The sequence below is a fragment of the Talpa occidentalis genome, unplaced genomic scaffold (assembly GCF_014898055.3).
Source record: "Talpa occidentalis isolate TD23 unplaced genomic scaffold, MPIMG_talOcc4v2.1 talOcc4.3, whole genome shotgun sequence".
Lineage (NCBI taxonomy): Eukaryota > Metazoa > Chordata > Mammalia > Eulipotyphla > Talpidae > Talpa > Talpa occidentalis.
Window position 1 is genome coordinate 125,384,724 of NW_023603184.1, and position 24,643 is coordinate 125,409,366.

The 24,643-nt window shown below is 35.7% G+C and overlaps 1 protein-coding gene across 4 annotated transcripts in view; it reads left to right on the plus strand.

Annotated features, from left to right (window-relative positions):
* The window catches only part of NBEAL1 (neurobeachin like 1), a 145,432-nt gene that overhangs the window by 112,659 nt on the left and 8,130 nt on the right, over positions 1-24,643 (plus strand). For all 4 annotated transcript variants that reach the window (XM_037523880.2, XM_054700003.1, XM_054700001.1 and 1 more), the window contains 11 exons: positions 3,367-3,484; positions 4,969-5,066; positions 8,876-8,992; positions 11,975-12,064; positions 13,536-13,645; positions 14,920-15,092; positions 17,095-17,189; positions 20,371-20,487; positions 20,855-21,016; positions 21,644-21,792; positions 22,735-22,870. In XM_037523880.2, the coding sequence (XP_037379777.1) occupies positions 3,367-3,484; positions 4,969-5,066; positions 8,876-8,992; positions 11,975-12,064; positions 13,536-13,645; positions 14,920-15,092; positions 17,095-17,189; positions 20,371-20,487; positions 20,855-21,016; positions 21,644-21,792; positions 22,735-22,870 (1,365 nt within the window). The remainder of the gene's footprint in view (positions 1-3,366; positions 3,485-4,968; positions 5,067-8,875; positions 8,993-11,974; positions 12,065-13,535; positions 13,646-14,919; positions 15,093-17,094; positions 17,190-20,370; positions 20,488-20,854; positions 21,017-21,643; positions 21,793-22,734; positions 22,871-24,643) is intronic.

Consider the following 24,643-nt stretch of genomic DNA (forward strand, 5'->3'; position numbering starts at 1 on the left):
AAGATTTTGTGTTTAGTTATTAGACAGATATATAAAATAAATATGAGGTTTTGAGACTATGAAGTATATTATTTTTCAATTAATTTGTAATCTACTGTATGTGCTGTTTAAATACCCAATTATAGTATTTATTTTGAAGTGATGAATCTTCTGATCTAATGAGACTTATGGATATGTAACCAAAAAAAATGCAGTTCTATAAGATGTCTCCTGTTGTACATGAAACTATTCCAGACACCAAGCTAGTGTAGTTTGATGTTTTACAATTCCTACATTATTTAACATTTAAGAACAACTATGCTCTTATTTTCTTTGAAGGATTTTAGTAAATTTCTGATAAGACAGCTAAGTGTCAATTTAAAATATATTCAGTTTTACTTGGATTTTCAATTTGGAATTGAAGGACTTGAGAAAATTAGTTTTATTATGCTATTGTGTTTTCTTCAGATGATGTGTTTCCCCTCATAATTGCCCATTTCTAAACTGAAATGTTCTAAACTGAAATGTTGTAAATATCTGAACTAATTAAGTCAATATTTGGAAACATTCCTTGTCATTAATACACAGTTTGTCAAATTTACAAAATTCAACATTTTATTTGAATTGATAAAGAATTGGGAAAAACAATAACAACTTCAAAAAATAACCAATTGTATATTAACTATCCAGGAATTTCTGAGGTGCCTTTGTCCATGTTGTTGATGGCATGAGTAGGTAGCCAGGATTTTATCCATGCTACTTATTCATAAATTGGTAGAACTTTGTGTTTCAGTTAAGTATTGTGTAAGAAGATACCCCAAAATTTCATGACTTACTGTAGCCATTTTATTATCTATCACAATTCTGTGAATTGTTTGGTCCCAATTGGGCAATTCCCCTGGTTTTGCTTGAGATTCTCATGACCTCGCGGTCATATGTCTGCTTGTGTTGAAGGCTTCTGCAGGCTTCAGGGAGACACTGGAGTGCTGGACTTTTCTTCCTCTAAGTGTAGACTTAGGATATCTCCTCTTCATGTGCTCTCAAATGAGTTAGCCAGACTTTGTACATAGTAGCTCAGGGTTCCCCAAGAGTGCAGAAGTAGAAGCTTCCATGCTTTCCTAAGACTGTCAACCTGTCACATCATGACTTCCGCCACTATGTAACAGTAACAGCATCAAGACAAGGAAAGTAAACTTCAGCTTTCAGTGATGGAAGTGAGAAGGAATGGTCACGAATTTACATTCCTCCTACATTCAAATTTTACTCATTTCCTCTCAGGAGCTTCCAAAGTGTCATCTCATTAAGGCAGGGATCTGCAAACAATTTTTTTCTGTAAAGTACCATGATAGTAAATATTATTGTTGGTGTAAGGTCTGTGTCAAAATTTTACCAGTGTAGTACAAAAGAAAATGGGTGTGCTTGTGTCCTACTAGTCTTTTGTCTGGCAGCTAGTAAGATTTGGTAGTTTGGTAGTTTACTACCAGCTAGTAAGCTGGTAGTTTGCTGATCCCCTCAATAAGGCATGAGATCTGAAGCCCAGAATCTTGTCAGTAATGTGAGTCAAATCCACATGTGATTAAAATTATGCATGTGTGTCTTTTCTTGGATCTGAGGACTGTGAAGAGACATGTTATCTACTCCCACATAACAGTGGTATAACAAGGACAGGAGAACTCTAGTAGACACTGCCACTCAAAAAGGAGAAAGAAACAAGAGTTGCCTAGCAGTAACTGGTTTATAACATTTCCAATTTCCAGTAGGGACGTGCTTGCAATTCTGTTATGGGGTCTACTGATATTCCCTGGCAGTAATTCTTTATGGCTCTCTTATTTTACCCTTGGGCTCTGGGCTTCCTGCTCTGAGTCATTCTTTCTTCTCCATTTAAAAAAAAAAAAGTGTTGTTTGCTTGAGTTTTTTGGTCAGCCTATCTCCTAACCATTCTTAGTTGGAAGCAAAAGCTCTCTACTTTTTTGAAATTTCTATCTCTTCTAGTCTAATATCATTTCTTTTCAAACTTTGTGGATCTTTTGCATCACCTCTATTGGACAAGACCATTCCTCATTACTTTATAGACAGTCCCTTATCTTTGGCCCAATGGGAGGCTACTATGAGAAAAATGCCCTTAAGAGTCTTGAAATGGCCATTTCTCACTTTGAGAGTCTTTGCTTTCTAGTGATCCTGGAAATGAACTTTTTTATTTTAAATGCAGCAAGACCTGCCTTTTTTTGTTTTTGAAAATTATACCTAAAACCCAAATACTTCATTTTTAACTTACCTTATTCCTCCCATACTTGGTCATAGAAGGCTGTAAGAAGCCTGCTAACACTTAAATCATTCTGCATGGAAATCTTCTTCGTGGCATCCACTAGTTCACTAGGTACCCTTTCTATTTTTGAAAACTTGAGTTCTAAAAATATTTTTAAATATTTAAAAATTATATTTTTAAAACTTGAGTCCCCTTTTCTTTTAACTACAATAGTGATTTCCATACTGTCTTTGAAGCCATCAGTAATAAACTCCAGGAAGTCCTTCAAGTCTCTCCCTGCCATACTGTCCACCATTTAATGGGTTGGAAGGAGTAATTTGCAGTCATCTTTAATCTACCCCATGTGGTTTCAATGTTCCCTTGAATTTTTCCACATTAAAAAAAGGTAAACTGAAGCAAGTTCAAATTACTATAAATTGAATTTATTAGTAAATGGCACAGGAATTGTGGTTCTACAAATATATGCTATAGGAAGCTATAGGCAAGTCCTTGAGGGTTTGGGGTAGGCTGTATTTATAGGCGAGAAGTGCACTGGGGTTGAAGGTGAGACTCCAGCCAGATTATAAGTATTAAGTTCATTAGTTTGAGGATGGGGAAAGATTTTTGGCAGATATTTATTTATCAGAAGATAAATTTTGATCTGTAAATCAGGAATTTATGAGATGGCTATAGTTCTTTAGTTCTGTTTTCCTGAGAGTGCCTACATGAGATCCTCCATTTCATATCCATTTTAGATTAAGATACTTTCAGAAAATGAATTTCTACACAATATTTCAATTGAAATTTCACAAAAAAGGTAATTTTCCACAGCTATGCTATCAATAATTTTTTGTTGTTGATATTTGAGCTATTAGAATATTTGTGTTATTTTCTTCACCCATTAGTTAGAAAGTACATATGTAGTAAATATTAATAAATAATATATCCCACATTATACTATGTAGAATGTAGTCAACATGTAGTACTCATTGAATAAATGTTTAACATTATTTTGAGATAATTATAGTGTAAGATTTGTGTGTGGAAATGCTTAATTTGCTTTTACTTTTTCAAAGGACCCATGTTTACATTGTCATTAGAAGGCATCTGTATATTAAATACTAAATTTGTTCTTTTTCTAGGAGTCTGAATATGTTTCTGCTCATCTTCATGAATGGATAGATCTGATTTTTGGCTATAAACAGAGAGGGCCAGCTGCAGTGGAGGCACTTAATGTTTTCTATTACTGTAGTTATGAAGGTATCGTTAAGTCTTTGTACTTTTTCCCTTGTATTATTGTAGGGTAAGGTAAAAGTATCAGGCTTTTCTGCCCTCCCGCCATTAGGATAGATGAGAGAACCTGAGGTCCTGAATGCATGCCTGCTGGCGGGCACCTGAAGTGGCTATACCTGGGCTGAGAGACTAAGTTTATAAGGGTGGCATCATGGGGACTCCAGCAAAAGCCAAGAATGAACAGAAGCCGAGAGAAGAAGAAGAAAAGCAGAGAGAATGCCAGAGAGCCCAGATAGAGTGAGGATTTGTTAGGGGCTGGGAGGAATGCCAGCCTCCCGGCCCCCCAGAACCCCTGCTTGCCATATGCCTGGTAAATCTAAATAAAAGACCTGCAAAAGCCACAGAGGTCTCCAGGACTCTCCTCCTTTACCCCGTCTGCATGAGATCATAGAAAACCTACTCTGTGGCCATTCCTGACCTTACAATTATATTGATAGAAACAATTATTTAATATTATTAAACTTTATTTTATATAGTAATAAATGTTAGTAAAATCTATATAACTATTATTTAATGTTATTTTGGACATAACTACTTAATATAAAAATCCATTTAAAAATAATTATAATCGTCTTTTTCTATCTGAATGATTAAGAGACTGATGCATTTTTAAATAGTAGTAAATATATATGCAAATCTATTATAAGTGTCAAATGTTGGTGACATGAAAGTTTTTGATCTCACTCCATATATGTTCTAGTTAGTGGGCTACATTGAATAATCAGTATTAAATTGTTAATAGACTCTGGAAGAAGATCTTTTGAATTGAAAATAAATTGAAAATAACCAAGAAAAAGAATTAGAAATAAATTTTTCAAATGTGAAATAAGATGACATTATTCTATTTAACTCAGAATCAAGAACATTTTGAAGACTTTGAAAGGTTTAATAGTATTTTTTTTCTAATTCATTCAGATGATAGTTTTGTAAAGAAGTAGTATAACATGGTAACTAGGAATGTAGATTGAAATCAGAGTTACCTAGTTCGACCAATTAATGGCCATGTAGTAATCCTTATTAAATGTGATTGGATATAATCAGTTAACCAGAATATCACCTTCTCCAATACTTGTTAAATAAACAGTAACTTACAATAGTATTGTGTGGTTAATTCACTGGTTTCAACTTGACTATCATGAAAAAAAAAATGAGGTGTACTATGAATATAGCTTTTATTTTCCTAGACAAATTTTATTTATAGACTACCGATTGACATTTATTTTAAATATTTTATTTCTAAATAGTGGTTAGAATTTATTTTTATATGTACTTAATGTTTGAAATTTTGTTAGTTTAAAAAAATTAACTCTTTCTTTACATTGTTTCTATGACTTGAAAGATAGAATAATATTTTGTTGAAAACATACTAATCAGTCTCTAATATTTTAATCAGTTATGTGGCTTGCAGATTTGTTTTCACTCCATAGTGAGCTGACTACTTTTGCCTTTAGGAGCTGTGGATCTGGATGCCTTAACAGATGAGAAGGAAAGAAAAGCCTTAGAAGGGATGATTAATAATTTTGGGCAAACACCTTGTCAGCTGTTAAAGGTAAATGATAAAAGTTATTGATAACATAAGAAGGCTAGAATTGAATTGCTAAGGAGTAGTACTACCAGTGTTTCCTAGGATTTTAAATATTTAAAACCTTATTTCATAATTACTTAAAATTTGGAAAAAATTATACTGTTACTCAAAAAGTAAATAGATTCACATATTGTTCTGATTTTGAAATAACAAATATGCAGTAAAAATTCACATATACAGCTAATTTTACTCTTTTTTTGAAGTTTTTTTTTTAAAGATTTATTTATTTATACAAGAACCGGGGTACAGGCCAGATGTGCGGGAGGGTGAGAGGATTCACCGAAGTCAGAGTGGGAAACAGAACAGGCAGACTGTCTGAAATACACTACTGAGGGAAGCCGTGGGCGAGACAGGAGAGGTCTGTTTGCCATGTGGGTATCTCCACGGCCGGTGGGGATCAAACCGGCACTGCAAAGGCTGTGGACAGCTTCGCAGCGCTGCACTCAACTGCCTGCACCACAGGGAGGCCCTAAAGATTTATTTATTTATGCGTACAAGAACTGGGGTACAGGCCAGAGGTGCGGGGGGTGAGAAGATTCACCAGAGACAGAGTGGAAAACAGAATTGGCCAAATGACTGAAATATACTGCTACGGGGGAGACAGAAGAGGTCTGCTGCACTATGTGTTAGCTCCCTGGCCAGGGATTGAACTTGTGCTGCAGTGGCTGCAGATAGTTTCTTAGTACTAAGACATAACCTTTGCTCCACCAAGGAGGCCCCTACAGCTAATTACCCTAAGTCACAGAAGAATTTATGTTTGTTCCCTAGCCAATCACCTTATTTTGTTATTTCTGAAGAAGGAAAAGGTGAAATTGAAGGTCACCTGATAGGTCTTTTATTTAAATGGAGAAGGAACTCAAACTGAATACCAGTTAAGTTACACCATTAAAACTATCCTTATATTGGTACATGTTCCATATACATGACTTCTGGTAGCTGACATTATCTATAAAAGGGCACTTACCATCCAAAACCCAAACCCAACCTTAAATGTAAAATTACAAACATATAAAATAAAGAATCATATTATAAAGATTATTATATTTCTTTCCCCTTATATTAATATATAAGGTTAAATCTCTTTCTGATTACACACAGCTTTGGATTTATAGGAGCTGTTCCAATCTTTGTTTTCAAGGATATCTTGACCTCTGTTAATGTATGGACTTAAAAATGTGATGCACAATAATATTCATCAATTTGATACTTTTTTATGTCAGATGGTTTACATAACCCTCATAGTAAATATTCAGTTATATTCATTTTTCAGATGATGAAGCCAAGCCTCATAGAAATTAATAACTAAATTGTAACACCTTAGCAAAATCAAATATTTTTTCCATGTTTAAACAACCAGAATGTGACTGAGGCAGGACTTAGATATATAACCGTCTAACTTCAAAGCCTTTTTGCCATGCTGTTTCTTATGCATTAATAGGTATAAGCTCCTTTTTTGAACTAGATCACTTTCCCATGTTCTATTTATATCCTAATTATGATACTTTCTGCCTTAGTTAGTTGTATATTTATCCATTTGCTTAATTACATTATAAATATTTAAAGGCAACAGCCTTTTCTTAATCATATTTGTGTCTTTATTACATAACAGTTTGTGTATAGTATTTGTTGAAATCTCCACAACTTTTACAGCAACACTGCATTTAAGCTCTGTCTTCTAGATGTATTTCTGTTAATTCAGTTTCAAACTAAGCTTTATAATTGTTACTATTCCTTAGCAACCGTTTTTGAAGCTCCCAACACTGATTTATACAGAGTAGACATTTTTGAAGTCAGTACATTATCCCTTATCTGCTAATAGAGTCAAAGGCAAAAGTATTGGAATGAAACAGACCACTTCATTGAGTTTTGAAATACCTGATAATATTTTTGCACCAGCTTTACTTTTCTCTTTCTTTTATAAGAGATGTCTTAATTAGTTTGAGCTCCATAAAAATGATACAGAATTAGCCTTTGATTTAAATAGTGTATATAATCACTTAAGGATAATTGAGAGCTAAATATTGATGTATTTATCTGAAGTGAAATTGTTGTGTTTATTGTATAACTTTATAACTTATAAGAAGTTAAATTGTTGCATATTTCCTGTAATCTAATATTTAACAATGTAAACAGGTAAATGTCTTTCAGATAGAATTCCCATGCATTTTAGGGCCTCCCTGGGGGTACAAGGGGTTAAGCACTGCACTATGGGGCAGTCCGCAGTCTCTGCAGCAAGAGTTTGATCCCCGGCCAGCCAGAGAGCAACCCACATGGTGCAGCAGACCTCCCCTAACTCGACCGCTGTTCCCCTCAGCAGTGTACTTTGGTTGATCCGCCTATTCTGTTCCCCACTCTTTCTCTGGTGAATCCTCTCACCCCCTGCATCTCTGGCCTGTACCCCAGCTCTTACATATGTATGAATAAATAAATCTTTAAAAAAATATTAAAAAAAGAATTCCTTTATGTATTTTAACTGTGCTTTTGGGATGTTAGATTTGTCATTTTCTTATTTATAAAAGTGATACTGTTCTGCATCTTTGACATTAAAGTTAAATATATTTTTTTAAAGATTTATTTGTTTATGCATATAAGAGCTGGGGCACAGGCCAGAGATGCGCTGGGTGAGAGGATCTACCAGAGACAGAGTGGGAAACAGAACAGGCATATTGACTGAACTACAATGCTGAGGGGAGCAGCAGGCGAGGCAGGAGAGGTCTGCCACGCAATGTGAGCAGCTTCCTGGCTGGCTGGGGATCGAACTTGTGCTGCAGAGACTGTGAATTGCTCCATAGTGCGGTGCTTAACCCCTTGTGCCACCAGGGAGGCCTTAAAATTAAATTTTTTTGAAAAGAAATGCAGCAGTATCTCTAAAGTTTCACCCATATTATAAATTTTGAATAATGCATTTATTGTTGCCAAACATTTATTAAGTATATACCATATTTAAGATACTGTTCTAGGTATTGACTATCCAATAATATACATATTTTTAGCTGGGAAAACTGGGTCGCTACATGCAAAAGAATGAAGCTTGACCACTACCTCACACCATACACAAAAATCAACTCAAAATGGATTAAAGAATTAGACATAAGACCTGAAACCAATAATATACATATTTTTGAACAATTTTTAAAAGATTTATTTTATTTACTTATGTATTCAAGAGCTGGGGTTAGACCAGCAGTGCGGGGCAGGGGTTGAGAGGATTCACCAAAGACAGAGTAGGGAACAGAACAGGCAGATCTCCTGAAGTACACTGCTGAGGGGAGCAGCAGTCAAGACAGGAGAGGTCAATAAGAAAAATTTCAAAACAGATAGTAATGAAGAGGGTAAGAACTCTGCTGAGGGAATAGTTTGAACCCTGGCCTAGCATTTTTTTTTTTAAGAGTCATTTATTTATTCAAGTAAGAGCTGGGGTGCAGGCCAGAGGTGCAGGGGGTATGAGAGGATTCACTAGAGAGAGAATGGGGAGCAAAACATGCAGATCTACTGAAATACACTGCTGAGGGGAATAGCAGGTGAGACCGGAGAGGTCTGCTGTGCCATGTGGGTTAGCTCCCTGGCCAGACGAACTAGTGCTACAGTGGCTGCAGATAGGTTCATGGTGCTAAGACTTAACCCTTTGCGCCACCAGGGAGGCCCCCTGGCCTGGCTTTTTCAACAGTGCATGGTATGTAGCCTTTGTAGTTAATGTTGCTTATACAAAGGAATACAGTGAGAGAGATCGTAATACAATTATGGAATTATTTTTCCCTCTAATTATTTTAAAGGATCCACACCCTCCTAGATTATCAGCAGAGGAAGCATCGCAGAAGCAGACCAAAACAGACACTTCAACTGTAAACCTATTTCAACACCTCTCTGAACTCAAGTCATTTTTTATAGAGGTAATATCCAATTTGATAATATCAAAAAGTTTTCTCTGTGAATTCTATATACACCTCAACTTTCCCTTTGTTCTTTGTGTGTGGGGTGAATTTATAGTACTTAATCCAAAATAGTAAATAATATTACAGTAATCTGTTCTTAGATGTTTAAAACAGTATTAATGAAAGCTTTTACTTGCTGCTTGAGTGGTACTCTGAACTATTTCTCTTGACTTACTTTCTTCTATTTCACATTTTCCTGATGAAGAATAAATAATTTTATATAAATTTTTTTGGTGACAGTTGAGATAATATATAGATAGAAACTAAAATAATTATAATACTTGCTCATATAAAATATGGCCTAATAAGTCCTATTATTAATTGATAACATCAGAAAAAAATAGCAAGTAAAACAGGATAATTAACTGCTATAATTGAAAATGCACCTTCAAATTCAGAGATTTAAATATACATATTGTATTGATTTGAATAGTTCGGGATGTGAATATTAAGAATAGTTGGAGATGTACATGAAACAAGCAGTGACTGTCATAGAGCATAGCTGAGGTTGAACTACTTAATGGGTCAGATAGTAAATATTTTGAACTTTGGAGTCCAAAGTCCACATTCAGGTTATTATGTAGGCACATAAATAACCATTTGAAATATAATTGTTTAAAAATGTAAAATGCATTCTTAGCTTACACACAGTCTATAAAACAAATAGTAGAATGGATTGTTCCACATGCCTAGTTTTATAGCTCTGTAGTAAAGCATCATTGTTGTATAGTTTTATAGGTTCAATATCATGGGACTTTTTTTTTTATTTTAAAAGATTTATTTATTTATTTATACAAGCACTGGGTACAGTCAGAAGCGCGGGAGGGTGAGAGAATTCACCAGAGCGGGAAACAGAACAGGCAGACTGACGATACACTGCTGAGGGGAACAGTGGGCAGCAGGAGATGTCTGCGCATGCTGTGGGACACTCGTCCGGCAGGGATCGAACCAGCGCTGCAGAAGCTGCAGGCAGCTCCGCAACCCAGCGCTCAACCGCTGCACCACGGGGGAGGCCCTATCATGGGACATTTTTATATAATCTTTGATGATTTGATGCAAATAATTTTTATAAAGTTTATGACAGTTATAACTTTATACCGAATTTTACTCAGATGAACAATATTAATTTAAGCTCCACAGTATTTTAATGTAAAATGTATTTCACATGTTTGTGAAAAAACCTCAACATTAATTTTTGTCACTGTTTTCCTACATTCTTATTTATTGACGCTTAATAATATAAACTCTACAAAATTGGTTGTTTCCCAATAGTATATTAGTCTGAAACTCAGACTGTCTAGAAACAATGCTTAGAAATGATGACAAAATTCCCAGGATTTGTTCTGGGTCTCCAAAACTACTACCAAAGTTGGTGATTTGCTAGAAGGATCTATAGGAATTTAACATATAGGGTTCATAGGAATTTAACACATATTTGTATTCAGTTAACAGTGAAGGAATGCAAAGTGACAAAAGCACATGGGGTGAAAACCAGGCGCAACAGGCCACAAGTCCCCTCCCTGTGAAGTCACACAGGATATACTTAATTTTTTAAGTAATGAAATATGCAAACATGTTTTTTTCCCTACTAATAAAGCTCATTTGTGACTCAGCATCAGAGTTTTTATTGGGTTCTGGTTACACAGGCACCCTTTGCCTAGTACATGCCTGTTTGCACGAAAGTGTAGGCATGGTGAGCCACCTTACCATTGAGGAGAAGTTTTATGCCAGTGTGTGTAAGGAACTTTTTGTCATGATGTTCCCAGCTGCTACTAAAGGGCTAATCATCATCTTACTAGCTATTTCCCACTCATTCACATGAAAAGAGAAGACCTGTCTTCCTAGGTAATAAAATGAAGAAAAATGGAGGTAGCAGTAAAAGGAATGACTTAACAAATGGATTTCTTTAGGCACCATTTTCATTTATGCTTGTTCAAACCCAAAAGGAAATTTCTATAAAACATTATCAGTTTTTGGTGCAACCACAAAGAAAAGCTGTGTGGAGGTTCCTCAAACTACTAAAAATGGAGCTACCATATGACCCAGCAATTCCACTCCTAAGAATCTACCCAAAGGAAACAAAAACATTAATTCAAAAAGATACCTGCACCCCTGTTTATTGCAACACTATAATAGGTAAGACTTGGAAACAACCCAAATGCCCAAAAAATAGATGACTGGTACAAGAAGATGTCTATATACACAATGGAATATTATTCAACAAGCAAAAAAGATAAACTCATGCAATTTCCAGCAACATGGATGGAGCTAGAAGGGAATATGCTCAGTGAAATAAGCCAGAAGGAAAAAGAAAAATGTCAAATGGTTTCACTTACAGGAGGAATATAGGGGAACCAAATAAGGGATCAGAGAAAAAAAAAACAATAATAATAACAAAATTAGCAGGCAACCATAAATCAAAAACATTCTGTTAGAAAGGAGGAGGAAAAGGGACCAAAACAGGGCAGAGAACAGCACAAGGGACTATGGTGATGGTGCATAGGTGAATTGGTGATGGGAATTTTATGGGAAATAAACAATTATGTAAAAGATAAAAGAAAAAAAGAAAAACAATCAGTTTTCCTATTTGACTTTTTTGAGGAATGTGTACTCTTATATAGGTTCTATATTTTCTACTTTATGTCAGTATAGCCAGGGAAAAGCTGGCTGTTTTAAATGGTCGATGCTCCTTGAAATCTACTTACTTTTTAACAATAAAATAGCGCAATATGAGAAGCTGATGGGTATCAGATGCTTCAAATATGCCATCCAAAATGGTGTATAATTCCTGTCCTTTATTTTAAGTTAGGTCATGTTTTAATAGAGTAAAATGCTATATCACAGTATTCAGCCTTGTTTAAAGAAATAAAAAGTTTCAATAATTTGTACCTGCTAAAGATAGCAGAACCAGACATTAAACTTCTGTCTTTTATTTTACAGGGAATTAGTGATGGCATTCCGATAATAAAGGCCATTGTCCCCAAAAATCAGTCTCGTTCTTTTATGTCTCAAGGCAGTCCTGAGTTACTGGTAAGTTGATTTGTACCTTTTCCACATTGTCATGTCTCTATACATTACAACTCAAACACACACAAAAACGAGAAGATAAAGAAATTTTAAAACCAAGTTTAAAAATAAGAGAAAATTTTAATAGAATTTAACCAAGTATAAAAATACATTTTCTATTTATACAGCTTTTAATTAATTACTGTTATTTTATAATTTATCTGGACTATAAATATATGAAAATTGTATTTTAGAAAACAGGTAATAGCATCTTACCAGATATTAAATTTATCATAAAACTAATAGTAATAATAGGATGAGAAATAATATGAATTGCTTAAGCTATACTTGCAGTGCATGTCAGTTAGTACTTTAAATTAATTTTGTCATCTTAATTCACCAACAGCCCTGTGAGATAGGTGCTATTATTATTTCCCTTCTACAGATTAGAAATTAAACTCAGAAGTGACTTGATCAGGGTCACAGAGCTAGAAGTAAGGGATCAATTATTGGCAATGGACCAAACCTAGGTCTATTTTTTTTTTTTTTTAAAAAGAATTATTTATCCATGCATAAAAGAATTGGGATACAGACCAGAGGTCGGGGGAGGGGGTGAAGAAGATTCACCAGAGACAGAATGGAGAACAGAACAGGCCGACTGACCGAAATAGACTACTGAGGGGAGTAGCGGGTAAGAAAGGAGAGATCTAGCTCCCTGGCCAGCTGGGGGATCAAACTCACTCTGTGGAGGCTGTGAATAGCTTCACAGTGCTTTGTTCAACCCCTTGCACCACCAGAGAGGCCCCCTCAGTCTATCTTACTCTAATTTTGTCACTTAGAAATTACTGGAGTTACTCCATAAAAATGGGTTAATGCCCTCTGAACATTAGATTTCAGAATTAGACTTTTTCTAATTATGCATAGTTGTGTGTTTGCTTTGAAAAAGATCTAGAAAGATAATGCAAAAACTATAACAGTACATTTTTAAATGGTGGAATTCTTATGACTCTCATCTTTAAAGTTCTCTGATTTTTGGAGCTGGGTAATCTGTTGATTTTAAAATCAAAGAGGAAAAGCTTTTCATCTTGAAAAGAAAATACTCACTATGACTGTCACTAAGGGATACCTTAAAACTTCATAGTTCATTTTCTGATTTGTGGTCTAATTGATAAATAAAATACCGTATTTTTATGGTAAGAACTGACCCTTAATTACTTTTGTCTACCAACTAATACACGCTAATAAACTGAGAAATTGTGAAGAAAATAATTTACTAAAGAACGATATATTGGGTAGCTTTTCTTGCAGTAAGATTAAATGCTTTTTCCATTGGAAATATTTTAAGACATTCTTAATGAGTTTCATGTTTTAAGTCTATAATGCTACATTATTCCTTCAATGATCAATGTTAACATCTTGTGAATATTTGGTTATCCTCTGCTGTTTTCTTTAATCATTCATTTAATTTTTATCTCCATGGATTTTTTCCCTCTAGGTAACAGTAAGCATGAATTATGTTATTGGGACACATGGATGGCTGCCTTATGACAGAAACATTTCTAATTACTTTACATTCTTCAAAGATCAATCTGTGACAAATCCAAAGTAAGTAAAGAAACATTTAAAGCTAACGTCAGAAGAACAGATAGATCAGTTGATTGGTGTCATATTGAAAGTAATATTGTAGTTGCAGATTTTCCTCTGCCATGCCTTCCTTACTCCTTTCTCTTTTACTTCCCTCTTTCCTACTCCCTGGCTTGATACTCATTAAAGACAAAATAATTTCTATAGTATTATTGAAGCAAAAATTATTAGGGATAGTTTTTAGGGTTAATTATAATAGTATAGTACAATATTATTTATGAATAGGTCTTGTGTGTTTTATGCAATAAGAAATTGTTATTTACCTTAGTTTTTTTTTTTTTTTTTAATGTAAGTCTCCAAAGCTTCCATTTTAACTTAAGGTGATGTTTCTTTACTTTGATAAATTACTCATTTAAAGAAGGAAAATAGTAATATTTATTAGGGGTAATACTTTTTTTCATTCTTCACCAATTTTCTTTCATCCTTCACCAATCTCAACTTCTGTATATTTACCTCTTGAGATTATAGGTTGTGTTCCTTATTTAGTAAAAAAATACATAAAATGAGATTAATCAATTTTCTGAAAGCCTTTTTGATTTATTAATAAACATTTCAAGATAAATAGTTGAATAGACTTGGGTTTTCTTAAGAGATTAAAAAATAGTTGATATTGGGCCTCCCTGGTGGCGCAGCGGTTGAGCGCTGGGTTGCGAAGCTGCCTGCAGCCTCTGTGGCGCCGGTTCGATCCCTGGTTGCTCCCCGGCCACCAGAGGAGGGTCCCACATGGCACGCAGACCTCTCCTGCTGCCCGCTGCTCCTCTCAGCAGTGTACCTCGGTCCTTGTGCCTGCTCTGCTCCCCGCTCTGGCTCTGGCGGATTTTCTCACCCTCTCCGCGCTTCTGACTGTACTCAGAGCTTGTATAAATAAATAAATAAATAAATCTTCAAAAAAAAAAAAAAGTTGATATTGGCCCCTCCCTGCCAGTGCAAGGGGTTAAGATGCAGCCTATGAAGCTATCCACAGCCAGCCATTGAAGCAGGAGTTTGATCCCCAGCCAGGAAGGAGACCCACGTGGCGCAGCAGACCTCTCCTGATTACCGTTGCTCCCCTCAGCAGTGTATTTCAGTCAGTTTGCCTGTTCTGCTCCCCCTTCTCTCTGGTGAATCCTCTCACCCCCCACACCTCTGGCCTGTACCCCAGTTCTTATATGCATAAATAAATAAATCTTTTAAAAAATAGTTGGTATTGGTCTTAAGTTATCTTTTAAGAAAACATTTATTATTTGTTTTTACAGAACTCAGCGTAGTATGAATGGTCCTTTTGCTCCAGGACTGGAGATTACTTCTAAGCTATTTATAGTATCACATGATGCAAAGTTGCTTTTCAGTGCTGGACACTGGGATAATAGCATTCAAGTGATGTCACTTACAAAAGGCAAAGTTATTTCACACAATATCAGACATATGGGTAAGCATAAATGTTTTTCCCCCCAAAAAATTCTGTGTTTTTTCTAATTACAAAAATAGTACATACTCCTTACAAAAAGCATTAATTTTACCTTTGAAACCCAAGTGAAGTCTTTGGTAGAGCAGTGTTTGAATATTTTATACTTTAAGAGTATTTCTTTAAAATTCTTTTAATTATTTATTTTTTCACATCTTTGGTAATTTTTGGATAGCATTTGATTTCTCCCCTCAGATGTAGTTCCCATGGTTCTCTTGCCACCATAGCACCCATTATCCCTCATCACAGTATCTTGTGCTCTTCCCTCTCCTGTTTTGACCCCTCTCCCACTCCTTCCCTGCTGTGCCTCAGGTGTATGGTCAGCTTGCAGGTTTTTTTTTCTGTCCCTTTGTTTGGTTTCTCTAAATGCCACATGTAAGTGAGAACTTCCAGTATTTCTCTTTCTTCTACCTCACTTTGCTTAGAAGAATCCCTTCCATGGGCCTCCCTGGTGGTGCAGCGGTTGAGCGCTGGGTTGCAAAGCTGCCCGCAGCCTCTGCAGTGCCGGTTTGATCCCCGGCTGCTCCCCGGCCACTGGAGGAGGGTCCCACATGGCGCGCAGACCTCTCCTGCTGCCCGCTGCTCCCCTCAGCAGTGTATTTCGTGAGTCTGCCTGCTCTGCTCTCCACTCTGACCCTGGTGAATTCTCTCACCCTCCTGTGCTTCTGACTGTACCCAGTGCTTGTATAAATAAATAAATAAACAAATAAATAAATCTTTAAAAAAAAAAAAAAAGAATCCCTTCCATTTCCATCCGTGTTGCTGCAGATGGCTTGAGTTTATATTTTTTGGTCGTTGAATAGTATTCCACTGTGTGTGTGTGTGTATACACACACACACATCTTGATACAATGATCTTTTGGGGGGCATTTAGTTTGTTTCCATATCTTGGCTATTTCAAATATAATATTCTTTCTAGTTTATTTTGGGTATACTAAAGCAGCATATAAATTCAGTACAGGGCCTCCACGGTGGCGCAGCGGTTGAGCGCTGGGTTGCGAAGCTGCCCGCAGCCTCTGCAGCGCCGGTTCGATCCCCGGCTGCTCCCCTGCCACCAGAGGAGTGTCCCACATGGCGCGCAGACCTCCCCTGCCGCCCGCTGCTCTCCTCAGCAGTGTACTTCTGTCCTTCTGCCTGCTCTGCTCCCCGCTCTGGCTCTGGTGAATTCTCTCACCCTCCCGCGCTTCTGACTGTACCCAGTGCTTGTATAAATAAATAAAATTAAATCTTTAAAAAATAAATAAATAAATTCAGTACAGCTTCAAACTGTCTGAAAGTTGTTAGACTGAGATAAGAATTTTAGGATAAAATGATAATAAACCTGTCATAGTTGAAGAAGACATATCTCCCTTATTACTTGGTTAACAATAGAGCACCAAAGATTCAAATTATTGAATGTACTTTTAACCTTGTACATTATTAGTGTCTTAGTCTTCAATATAAGAATAAAACAGTAAATCTTTTCCTAATAATACTTATTATGAAAGGGAAGTGGAATCTGTTACTAATTCTGTATCAGTGACATCTGTATGTCAGCTCATGGTTTTACATTTTAGGGAAAATGTATTTTATATTATGAATTTACAGTGTAAAATGTACTATTTTGGTTAAGGACACATGTTCAATGGGATTGCCATTGTCAAAGGAAATAGAAGGTGAATGGGAGTGAGTGAGTGAGAAAGTAGAGAGGCCTATCAAAACTAATTGAATGTCCATTTCAAGGTACCTAACCTTTTGCCAAAATTCTGACAGGCATTTCCCTGCCCCACATCTTATCTTCACCCTCAAAAAAAGGTGACCTCAAAGCTTTCCTACATGATTTCAGTACTGCTTTTTCCCTGTGTCATTGTTTCCCAATGCTTTTCTAGTGTCAGTCCTACATTTCTCTGCTTGAAAAAATGATTTATTAATAAGTTGAACATAAAACTAAAGCCATGTCATGTATTTAATTCTTTTTTTCTTACAGATATTGTGACTTGTTTAGCTACAGATTACTGTGGCATACATTTGATTTCTGGATCAAGAGATACTACATGTATGATATGGCAAATAACACAACAGGTAGTTATATATTTAAATACTTTTGGTTTAGATCAGAAGTTCATCCTGGGATTACTGTTGAGATGCTCTAATAGTGAATTTTTCTGACACTGAATGATTATTTGAGCTCCCTTGCATTCTTTACTCCCATATGTCTGGTTCTGGTCACCACATTTTCCCCTGGATTTACTATCTGATTCATGACCTTATCCCCTATTATTTTTCTAAAACTTCTTGTTAACCTCTTCTAATGAAACAATTGTTATTTTCTTTGTCTTGTTTTCATGATAATATTTCTGTTTTCCTTTCAGGTGGGATTACTAGAAATTAAAGAATTGTAATTTTATCACCCTTACTATATTCTCTTAGTAATGTTGGCTCAATGAAGCATCTCTTGTCATTATTATAGCTTCTGTATTTTCTGCTTTGCTTTTTTTTATATAAATCTGTTTTTTTTTTAAGATTTATTTATTTATACAAGAACTGGGGTACAGGCCAGATGTGCGGGAGGGTGAGAGGCTTCACCAGAGACAGATCGGGGAACAGAACAGGCAGACTGATGAAATACACTGCTGAGGGGAGCAGCGGGCGAGACAGGAGAGGTCTGCCTTGCCATGTGGTATTCTCGCCAGCTGGCCGGGATCGAACTCACGCTGCAGAGGCTGCAGACAGCTTCACAGTGCGGCACTCAACCCCCTGTGCCATCAGGGATGCCCTCTGCCTTGCTTTTAACAGAACTTCATTCATTCTAGACTTATAAAAATATCTAAACTTTTTAAGTTTTTTCTTTAAGATTTTCTTTTGAAAATGTTTTTACATTTCAATCTTTGATCCATTAGTAACTAATTTTTCTATATTTCATATACAGTATATAACATTGGCTATTTTACATATATATGAATCTATTATATTTAATAGAATACACAGGGAATATATATTCTATAACAATATAGACTGAAAAATAATATTTTACTTCTGGGCAGAATATCCCTTATGCCAGGAACCTCCCCTGTGGCGCAAGGGGTTAAGACGCAGCACTATGAAGCTATTCGCAGCCACTGCAGCATGAGTTTGTTCCCTGGCCAGGGAGGTGACCCACATGGTGCAGCAGACCTCTTCTGTCTCTCCCACTGCTCCCCTCAGCAGTGTATTTCAGTGGATCTCCATGTTCTGCTCCCCACTCTGTGGTGAATCCTCTGAGCCCCCACCCCGCATCTCTGGCCTGCGCCCTAGCTCTTATATGCATAAATAAATAAATCTTAAAAAAAATAAAAATGAATAAGAATGTATACTCTGATTGGACTGATACTCTTCAAGGAAGACAGATGTTTCTCAGTTATAGAGTACCAAGTCATATTTATCTACCTCATATAAGACAGGTAGCAGGTCTGGACAATGACAGCTATATAAGCAATGGAAAGTAATACATAAATAATGCAGTTTAAAAACAGATGCAAACTCATCTCTTCTGGAAGAAAACAAATACAGGGAGATTTCATGCAGTAAAATTGTGCTGTTCAAAGAACATAGTAAGAATTAAGTTCAGGGTTTCCCTGGTGGCGCAGGCAGTTGAGCACAGCCCTGTGAAGCTGTCTGCAGCTTCTGCAGTGCTGGTTCTATCCCTCCTGACCGTGGAGATACCCACATGACCAGCAGACCTCTCCTATCTCGCCCCCTGCTCCCCTCAGCAGTGTGTTTCTGTCAGTCTGCCTGTTCTGTTCCCCACTCTGTCTCTGGTGAATCCTCTCACCCTCTCGCACATCTGGCCTGTACTCCGGTTCTTGTATAAATAAATAAATCTAAAAAAAAAAAGAATTCAATAAAATTGGATCTCAAAGATGAAAATATATTAATAAAATACCATAAGATGAAAATGGCAGATTACAGAAGAATCAAGCTGATTAAATCTTCTATCATTGCAAATATAAGTAAGCCCAAAACAGAACCACAAAGAACAGATTTGGTGTGGTTGAAAATCAAATTATTAGCATTTTAAAAATATTTTACAATCAAAATAAGTACAAATGAAAAATAAAAGGAGTAAAGCAATTAGAAAAGAATTGATAGGGCCTCCCTGGTGGTGCAGTGGGTTGAGAGCAGCGCTGGGAAGCTGTCTGCAGCCTCTGCAGCACAGGTTAGATTCCTGGCTAGACAGGGAGATTCCCACATGGTGTGGCAGACCTCTCCTGTCACGCCCGCTGCTCTCTTCAGCAGTGTTTTTCAGTGGTCTGCCAGTTCTGCTCCCTGCTCTGTCTCTGGTGAATCCTCTCACCCTCTGGCACCTCTAGCCTGTACCCCAGCTCTTGTATAAAAATAAATAAATCTTTTTTAAAAAAATGAATTGATAGCTATAGAAATAGAAGACAAATCAGCATAATGATAATTTATGTTTCTGAAATGTAATCCAGTAAATGGAAAAGTATTCAGAGGTATAATATAAAAAGTTTCTTTGAAGAGAAGAAAGAATAACTCTATAAATGAAAATGATGTACCTATTAAAATTAATCTAAAACCATCAACTTTGGATTTTCTTTATTAGTTTTGGTTTTATTTTTTATTGACTAAACATTTTATTTTCTTACATTGTTGTTCATTTTTGTACAATATTTGATTTCTCTCCTCAGGTGTAGTACCCATAAATCTCCCACAACCACATCACCTGTGAACTATCACCGTAGTTACTTGTGCTCTTCCCTCTCCTGTTTTGACTGCTCTCCTTCCCCCTCCTCTGCTGTATGCCTCAGATCTGTAGTTTGCCTGCAGGTTTCATCTTTTTTGGGGTTTTTTTTGTGCCTTTTGTTCAGTTTCCCTATATTTCTCCTGTAGTGAAACCATCCAATATTTTTCTTTTTCTTCTTACTTATTTCACTGAATGTAATCCCTTCTAGCTCCATCCATTTGCTGTGAGTGGCATGAATTTATCTTTTTTGACTGCTGAACAGTATTCCATTATGTATATATAACACATTTGATCCATTCATCTGTAAAACCATCCTTGAAAATATTCAGTTTGTTTTTGAGTTTCAAAAGACTAATTTAAGAAGATAAGGAAATATACAATGAGTACTACTGTAACAGATTCATTGGTAAGAACTAGTGCAATATTAGTGATTACAGTTTAAATGCAGTATAAACCTTTTTAAATAAAATATAGCTTACAGAAAAAAAATCTTTATCTTTGCTTTTCTGCTTTAAATATTAGGGAGGTGTTCCTGTGGGCTTAGCATCTAAACCCTTTCAGATCCTATATGGACACACTGATGAGGTCTTGAGCGTCTGCATCAGCACTGAGCTAGACATGGCAGTGTCAGGATCAAGGGTAAGATTTCACTTTTAAGAAATACTAATTTTTTCTACAAATTCAAAAGTAATATTTATATTTAACTTTTTTCCTAGAGGAATTGAAAAAAGCATAGAATATTTTTTTATATGTAGCACTTTGTAAAAATAGAGTAATACAGAAAGAAAAAATTTAAGATGATTCTATTTGGGAATTTTACTGGATTTCTGAGTTAAGGGAAGAGGGCATTTTATGATATAAAATGCTATTTGAGATTTTAAGATTGAAATTTTTCCTAAACTACATGTGTCCTTAGTAAATAATTTTTTCAGTTCTTTTCCCACATGTCTTTATTTGACCTACTTTCTTTTCCTCTTTTTCATTTTCTAATATTTTCTGTGTGTAGGATGGCACGGTTATTATACATACCATTCAGAAGGGTCAGTACATGAGGACTTTACGACCACCTTGTGAAAGTTCTCTACTCCTGACCATTCCCAATTTGGCCATATCTTGGGATGGACATATAGTCATTTACTCCAGCATTGAAGAAAAAACAACCCTCAAGGTATATGACATTTTTATGCAGTAGGGTTTGCCTATCTATAAGCTTGTCTTTCCTTTTCCATGTTATTTATATGAGACATTTGAAGGATCTTTTCTTTATTGTTCTTTTTATTCATTCCTTGCCGTTGGATGGAATCCTACCTTAGTCATCACCTTGTGTTTGTATTTTGTCTTAGGGATTTCTGTTGGACTATATAGTACATGATTTCAAAAATAATTTCTGGTTATGTGGAGCTTCATAAGCTGAAGTAAAAATTATAATCAAATTAAGTTCTTTTCAACAAGCAGGGTATTAATAAACAAGCCACTAATACTATGCTTATTTTTCTTCAATGATAAAACTTTTTAAAAATTAAGACACTTTTTAAGAATGTGGATTTTTTTTTGTATTGAATGTTTTAATTCTTTTAGAGATATGAGTGTTCTTATTTAATGTTTATTTATTGACATTCTCATTTGATATCACTTTTAATAATATTGTCTACACTTTTTCTCTTTAAATACAACCATTGTTTATTCCAAATTTTAAACCAAATAATCATTCTGTTATAATACAAATTTTAATTGATAATGTTAAAATTCAGTTTTAATTCAAGATCATCAAATTGTCTTCATTTAATCTTTGCAGGATAAGAATGCATTGCATCTGTATTCTGTAAATGGCAAGTATCTAGGGTCTCAAACCCTGATGGAACAAGTATCAGATATATGTGTAATTGGAGAACACATTGTTTTGGGCAGCTTACAAGGATTCCTGTCCATAAGAGATCTTCACAGGTAATAATAAAAATTACTAAGAAAGATGGCAGTACTTCTAGCCTAGGATGGAAAAAATCAGCAGTCTAAGATTTTTCATGTTTTAGTTTATCATGTATTTGTGTACATGTCATTTTTAGCAACTATGAAATATTGGGGAAGCCAAAGTTTTCCTGGATTAGTAGTATGCACACTGCACACACACACACCCACACACACCCCTCATATTCATGTATGTATTGGGTTATCAGAAAAGTCATGATGTATTTTTTCTGTTTTTCAAGCAAAAATGCGTCATGACTTTTCCGCCAACCCTATATATGTATGTGTGTGTATATACACATATATATCTATATGTATGTGTGTGTGTGTGTATACATAGGTCATTTTATCAATAACATTTTATAAGTGACATATTACAAAACTATTTTTTTTCTACTACATCTTCTAAGAAAGAAAACAGACCAATTTTATTGACCTTCTCTTCCCTACACACAGAAATACTTTGAGTTTGCCCTGTTTATCCAACTTTCACTTGTTAATAAACAAGGTGAAAAATCATTTAGTTGATATATAGGTTTAGAAGAAAAACAGTGAATAGACAAAAGATCTATTAAGCATTTTATGTAATGCTATGAAGATGGATCTTTGTTGTTGTTGTTGTTGTTTTGTTTTTTTGTTTTGTTTTGTTTTTGTGGGACCCTCGCCGGCGGCCGGGGAACGAACTGGCGCTGCAGAGGCTGCAGGCAGCCTCACAGCCCAGCGCTCAACAGATGCGCCAACAGAGGAGGCCCCGAAGATGGATCTTTGTACAAGTTATTCAGACTTTCTACCTAAGTTCTCACATCTAAAAAATAAGAATGCAGAATTAGATCATCATTAAATTATCTTCTAAATAAAAAATTCTGTGACTCCATTATGTTTTCATGTAATCATGCTTGTGTTTTTTTATTTCTCTTGTAGCTTGAATCTCAGCATCAACCCATTATCCATGAGAGTGCCTATCCACTGTATATGTGTAACCAAGGAATACAGCCATATTCTTGTAGGATTAGAAGATGGCAAATTGATTGTAGTGGGTGTCGGGAAACCAGCAGAGGTAAAAGCTAGCATCAAGAATTTTTTTTCATAAATTGTTGAGGATTCTACTGGTTCTCCTTTGTTCCAACTGAATCAGAAGCCTATTAGTGATAAATTAAAAAACAAATTTGGTTTTTCAAAGGGTAGTAACTGGCAAGAAGAGATGTATGTAGTATTTAACACTTAAGATTATATTATGATATAATAGAAAGCACATATTTGGCAGTTTCTGTCACCCCATATGAATAAGAAAGATCAGTTATTCTCTCCTTCCAACTCTAGATTCAAGATAGTAATGGGATTTTTGTTACATGAAAGCTTTTATAAAAAATGAAATATAGGGCCTCCCTGGCGGTGCAAGGGGTTAAGACACAACCTAAGAAGCTATCCGCAACCACTGCAGCACGAGTTCTAGCCCCAGCCAGGGAGCTACCTACATGGCGCAGCAGACCTCTCCTGACTCGCCCACTGCTCCTCTCAGCAGTGTGTTTCAGTCAGTCTGCCTATTCTGTTCCCCACTTTGTCTTTGGTGAATCCTCCTAAACCCACACCTCTGGCCTGTACCCCAGTTTTTGTGTGCATAAATAAATAAATCTTTTAAAAAAATGAAATATAGTCTTAAACAATTTTTACTTGGGGACCACACATATTCCCATGTAATGTACTAATTCACAGTGAATTCCCTGTGATTCTGTAAGTGTATTAGCCACTAGTTTATCCATTCCTGGATATTCAGAGATCTTAAATCCTCACACTGTTCTTAGGAAAATTTAGTGACTATATTCCCAGTAATTTAATGGTCCTTCCAGAAAATTTATTTTATTGCAGAGAGTCAAATTGATCCTTACAAATTTTGATTGATACCATCTGTCTTTTCTGAGAAATCTAAAATAGGATATCGGTAGGGGGTTGTTTCAGGGAAGACATTATTGACTAGTACAGTGTCAGTACTTATAATAAATCTGTCATAGGAACCTTTTTGTTTCATAAATATTTTAAGATTTTTTTGGTCATTATACTCTTCAAAATATTTTAACAAAAAGATGCCTTATTAAATTCAAATGTCTGCACCACCATTTAGCTTCAGATATAATAGTCCCCCAAGCAATGTCAACAAGCCTACATCTCATTATTTTTCACATATAATTAAGACATTTTTAACATTTTCTATTCAGCAGTAATAGATTTTATTTATTGATTAATAAATGACCCAAGTAAGCATTGCCTTCCTGTTTTCTGCTAATGTGATGATTATATAAAAACTCTGCCTATACTGTACTCTTTGAGTAATGTATCAGTTTCTGTGGTTTACTTAAGTGTCTTTTAAACTTGCCAATCTTCCGCTCATTGAAAAATTTATGTAGTATGCAAAATGGAAAATCTATATTGTGTATAGATTTTGAATAAAAGTATTTTTAATCAGTCTCACATCTTCAATATACTAAATTATGGATCTACTTTATTTTTTTTTTAAAGATTTATTTATTTTTTATACAAGAACTGGGGTACAGGCTAGAGGCATGGCACAGGAGGGTGAGAGGATTCACCAGAGACAGAGTGGGGAACAGAACAGGCAGACAGACTGAAGTACACTGTTGAGACAGAAGAGGTCTGTCCCTCCATGTGGGTTTCTCCCTGGCTGGTGGGGAATCGAACCTGCACTGTAGAGGCTACAGACAGCTTCACAGCACTGTGCTCAACCCACCTCGCCACCGGGGAGGCCTGGATCTACTTTAGTAATCTAATTAGTGCTTACGATCTTACATAATTAAAATGTATGTTACTCTGCAGA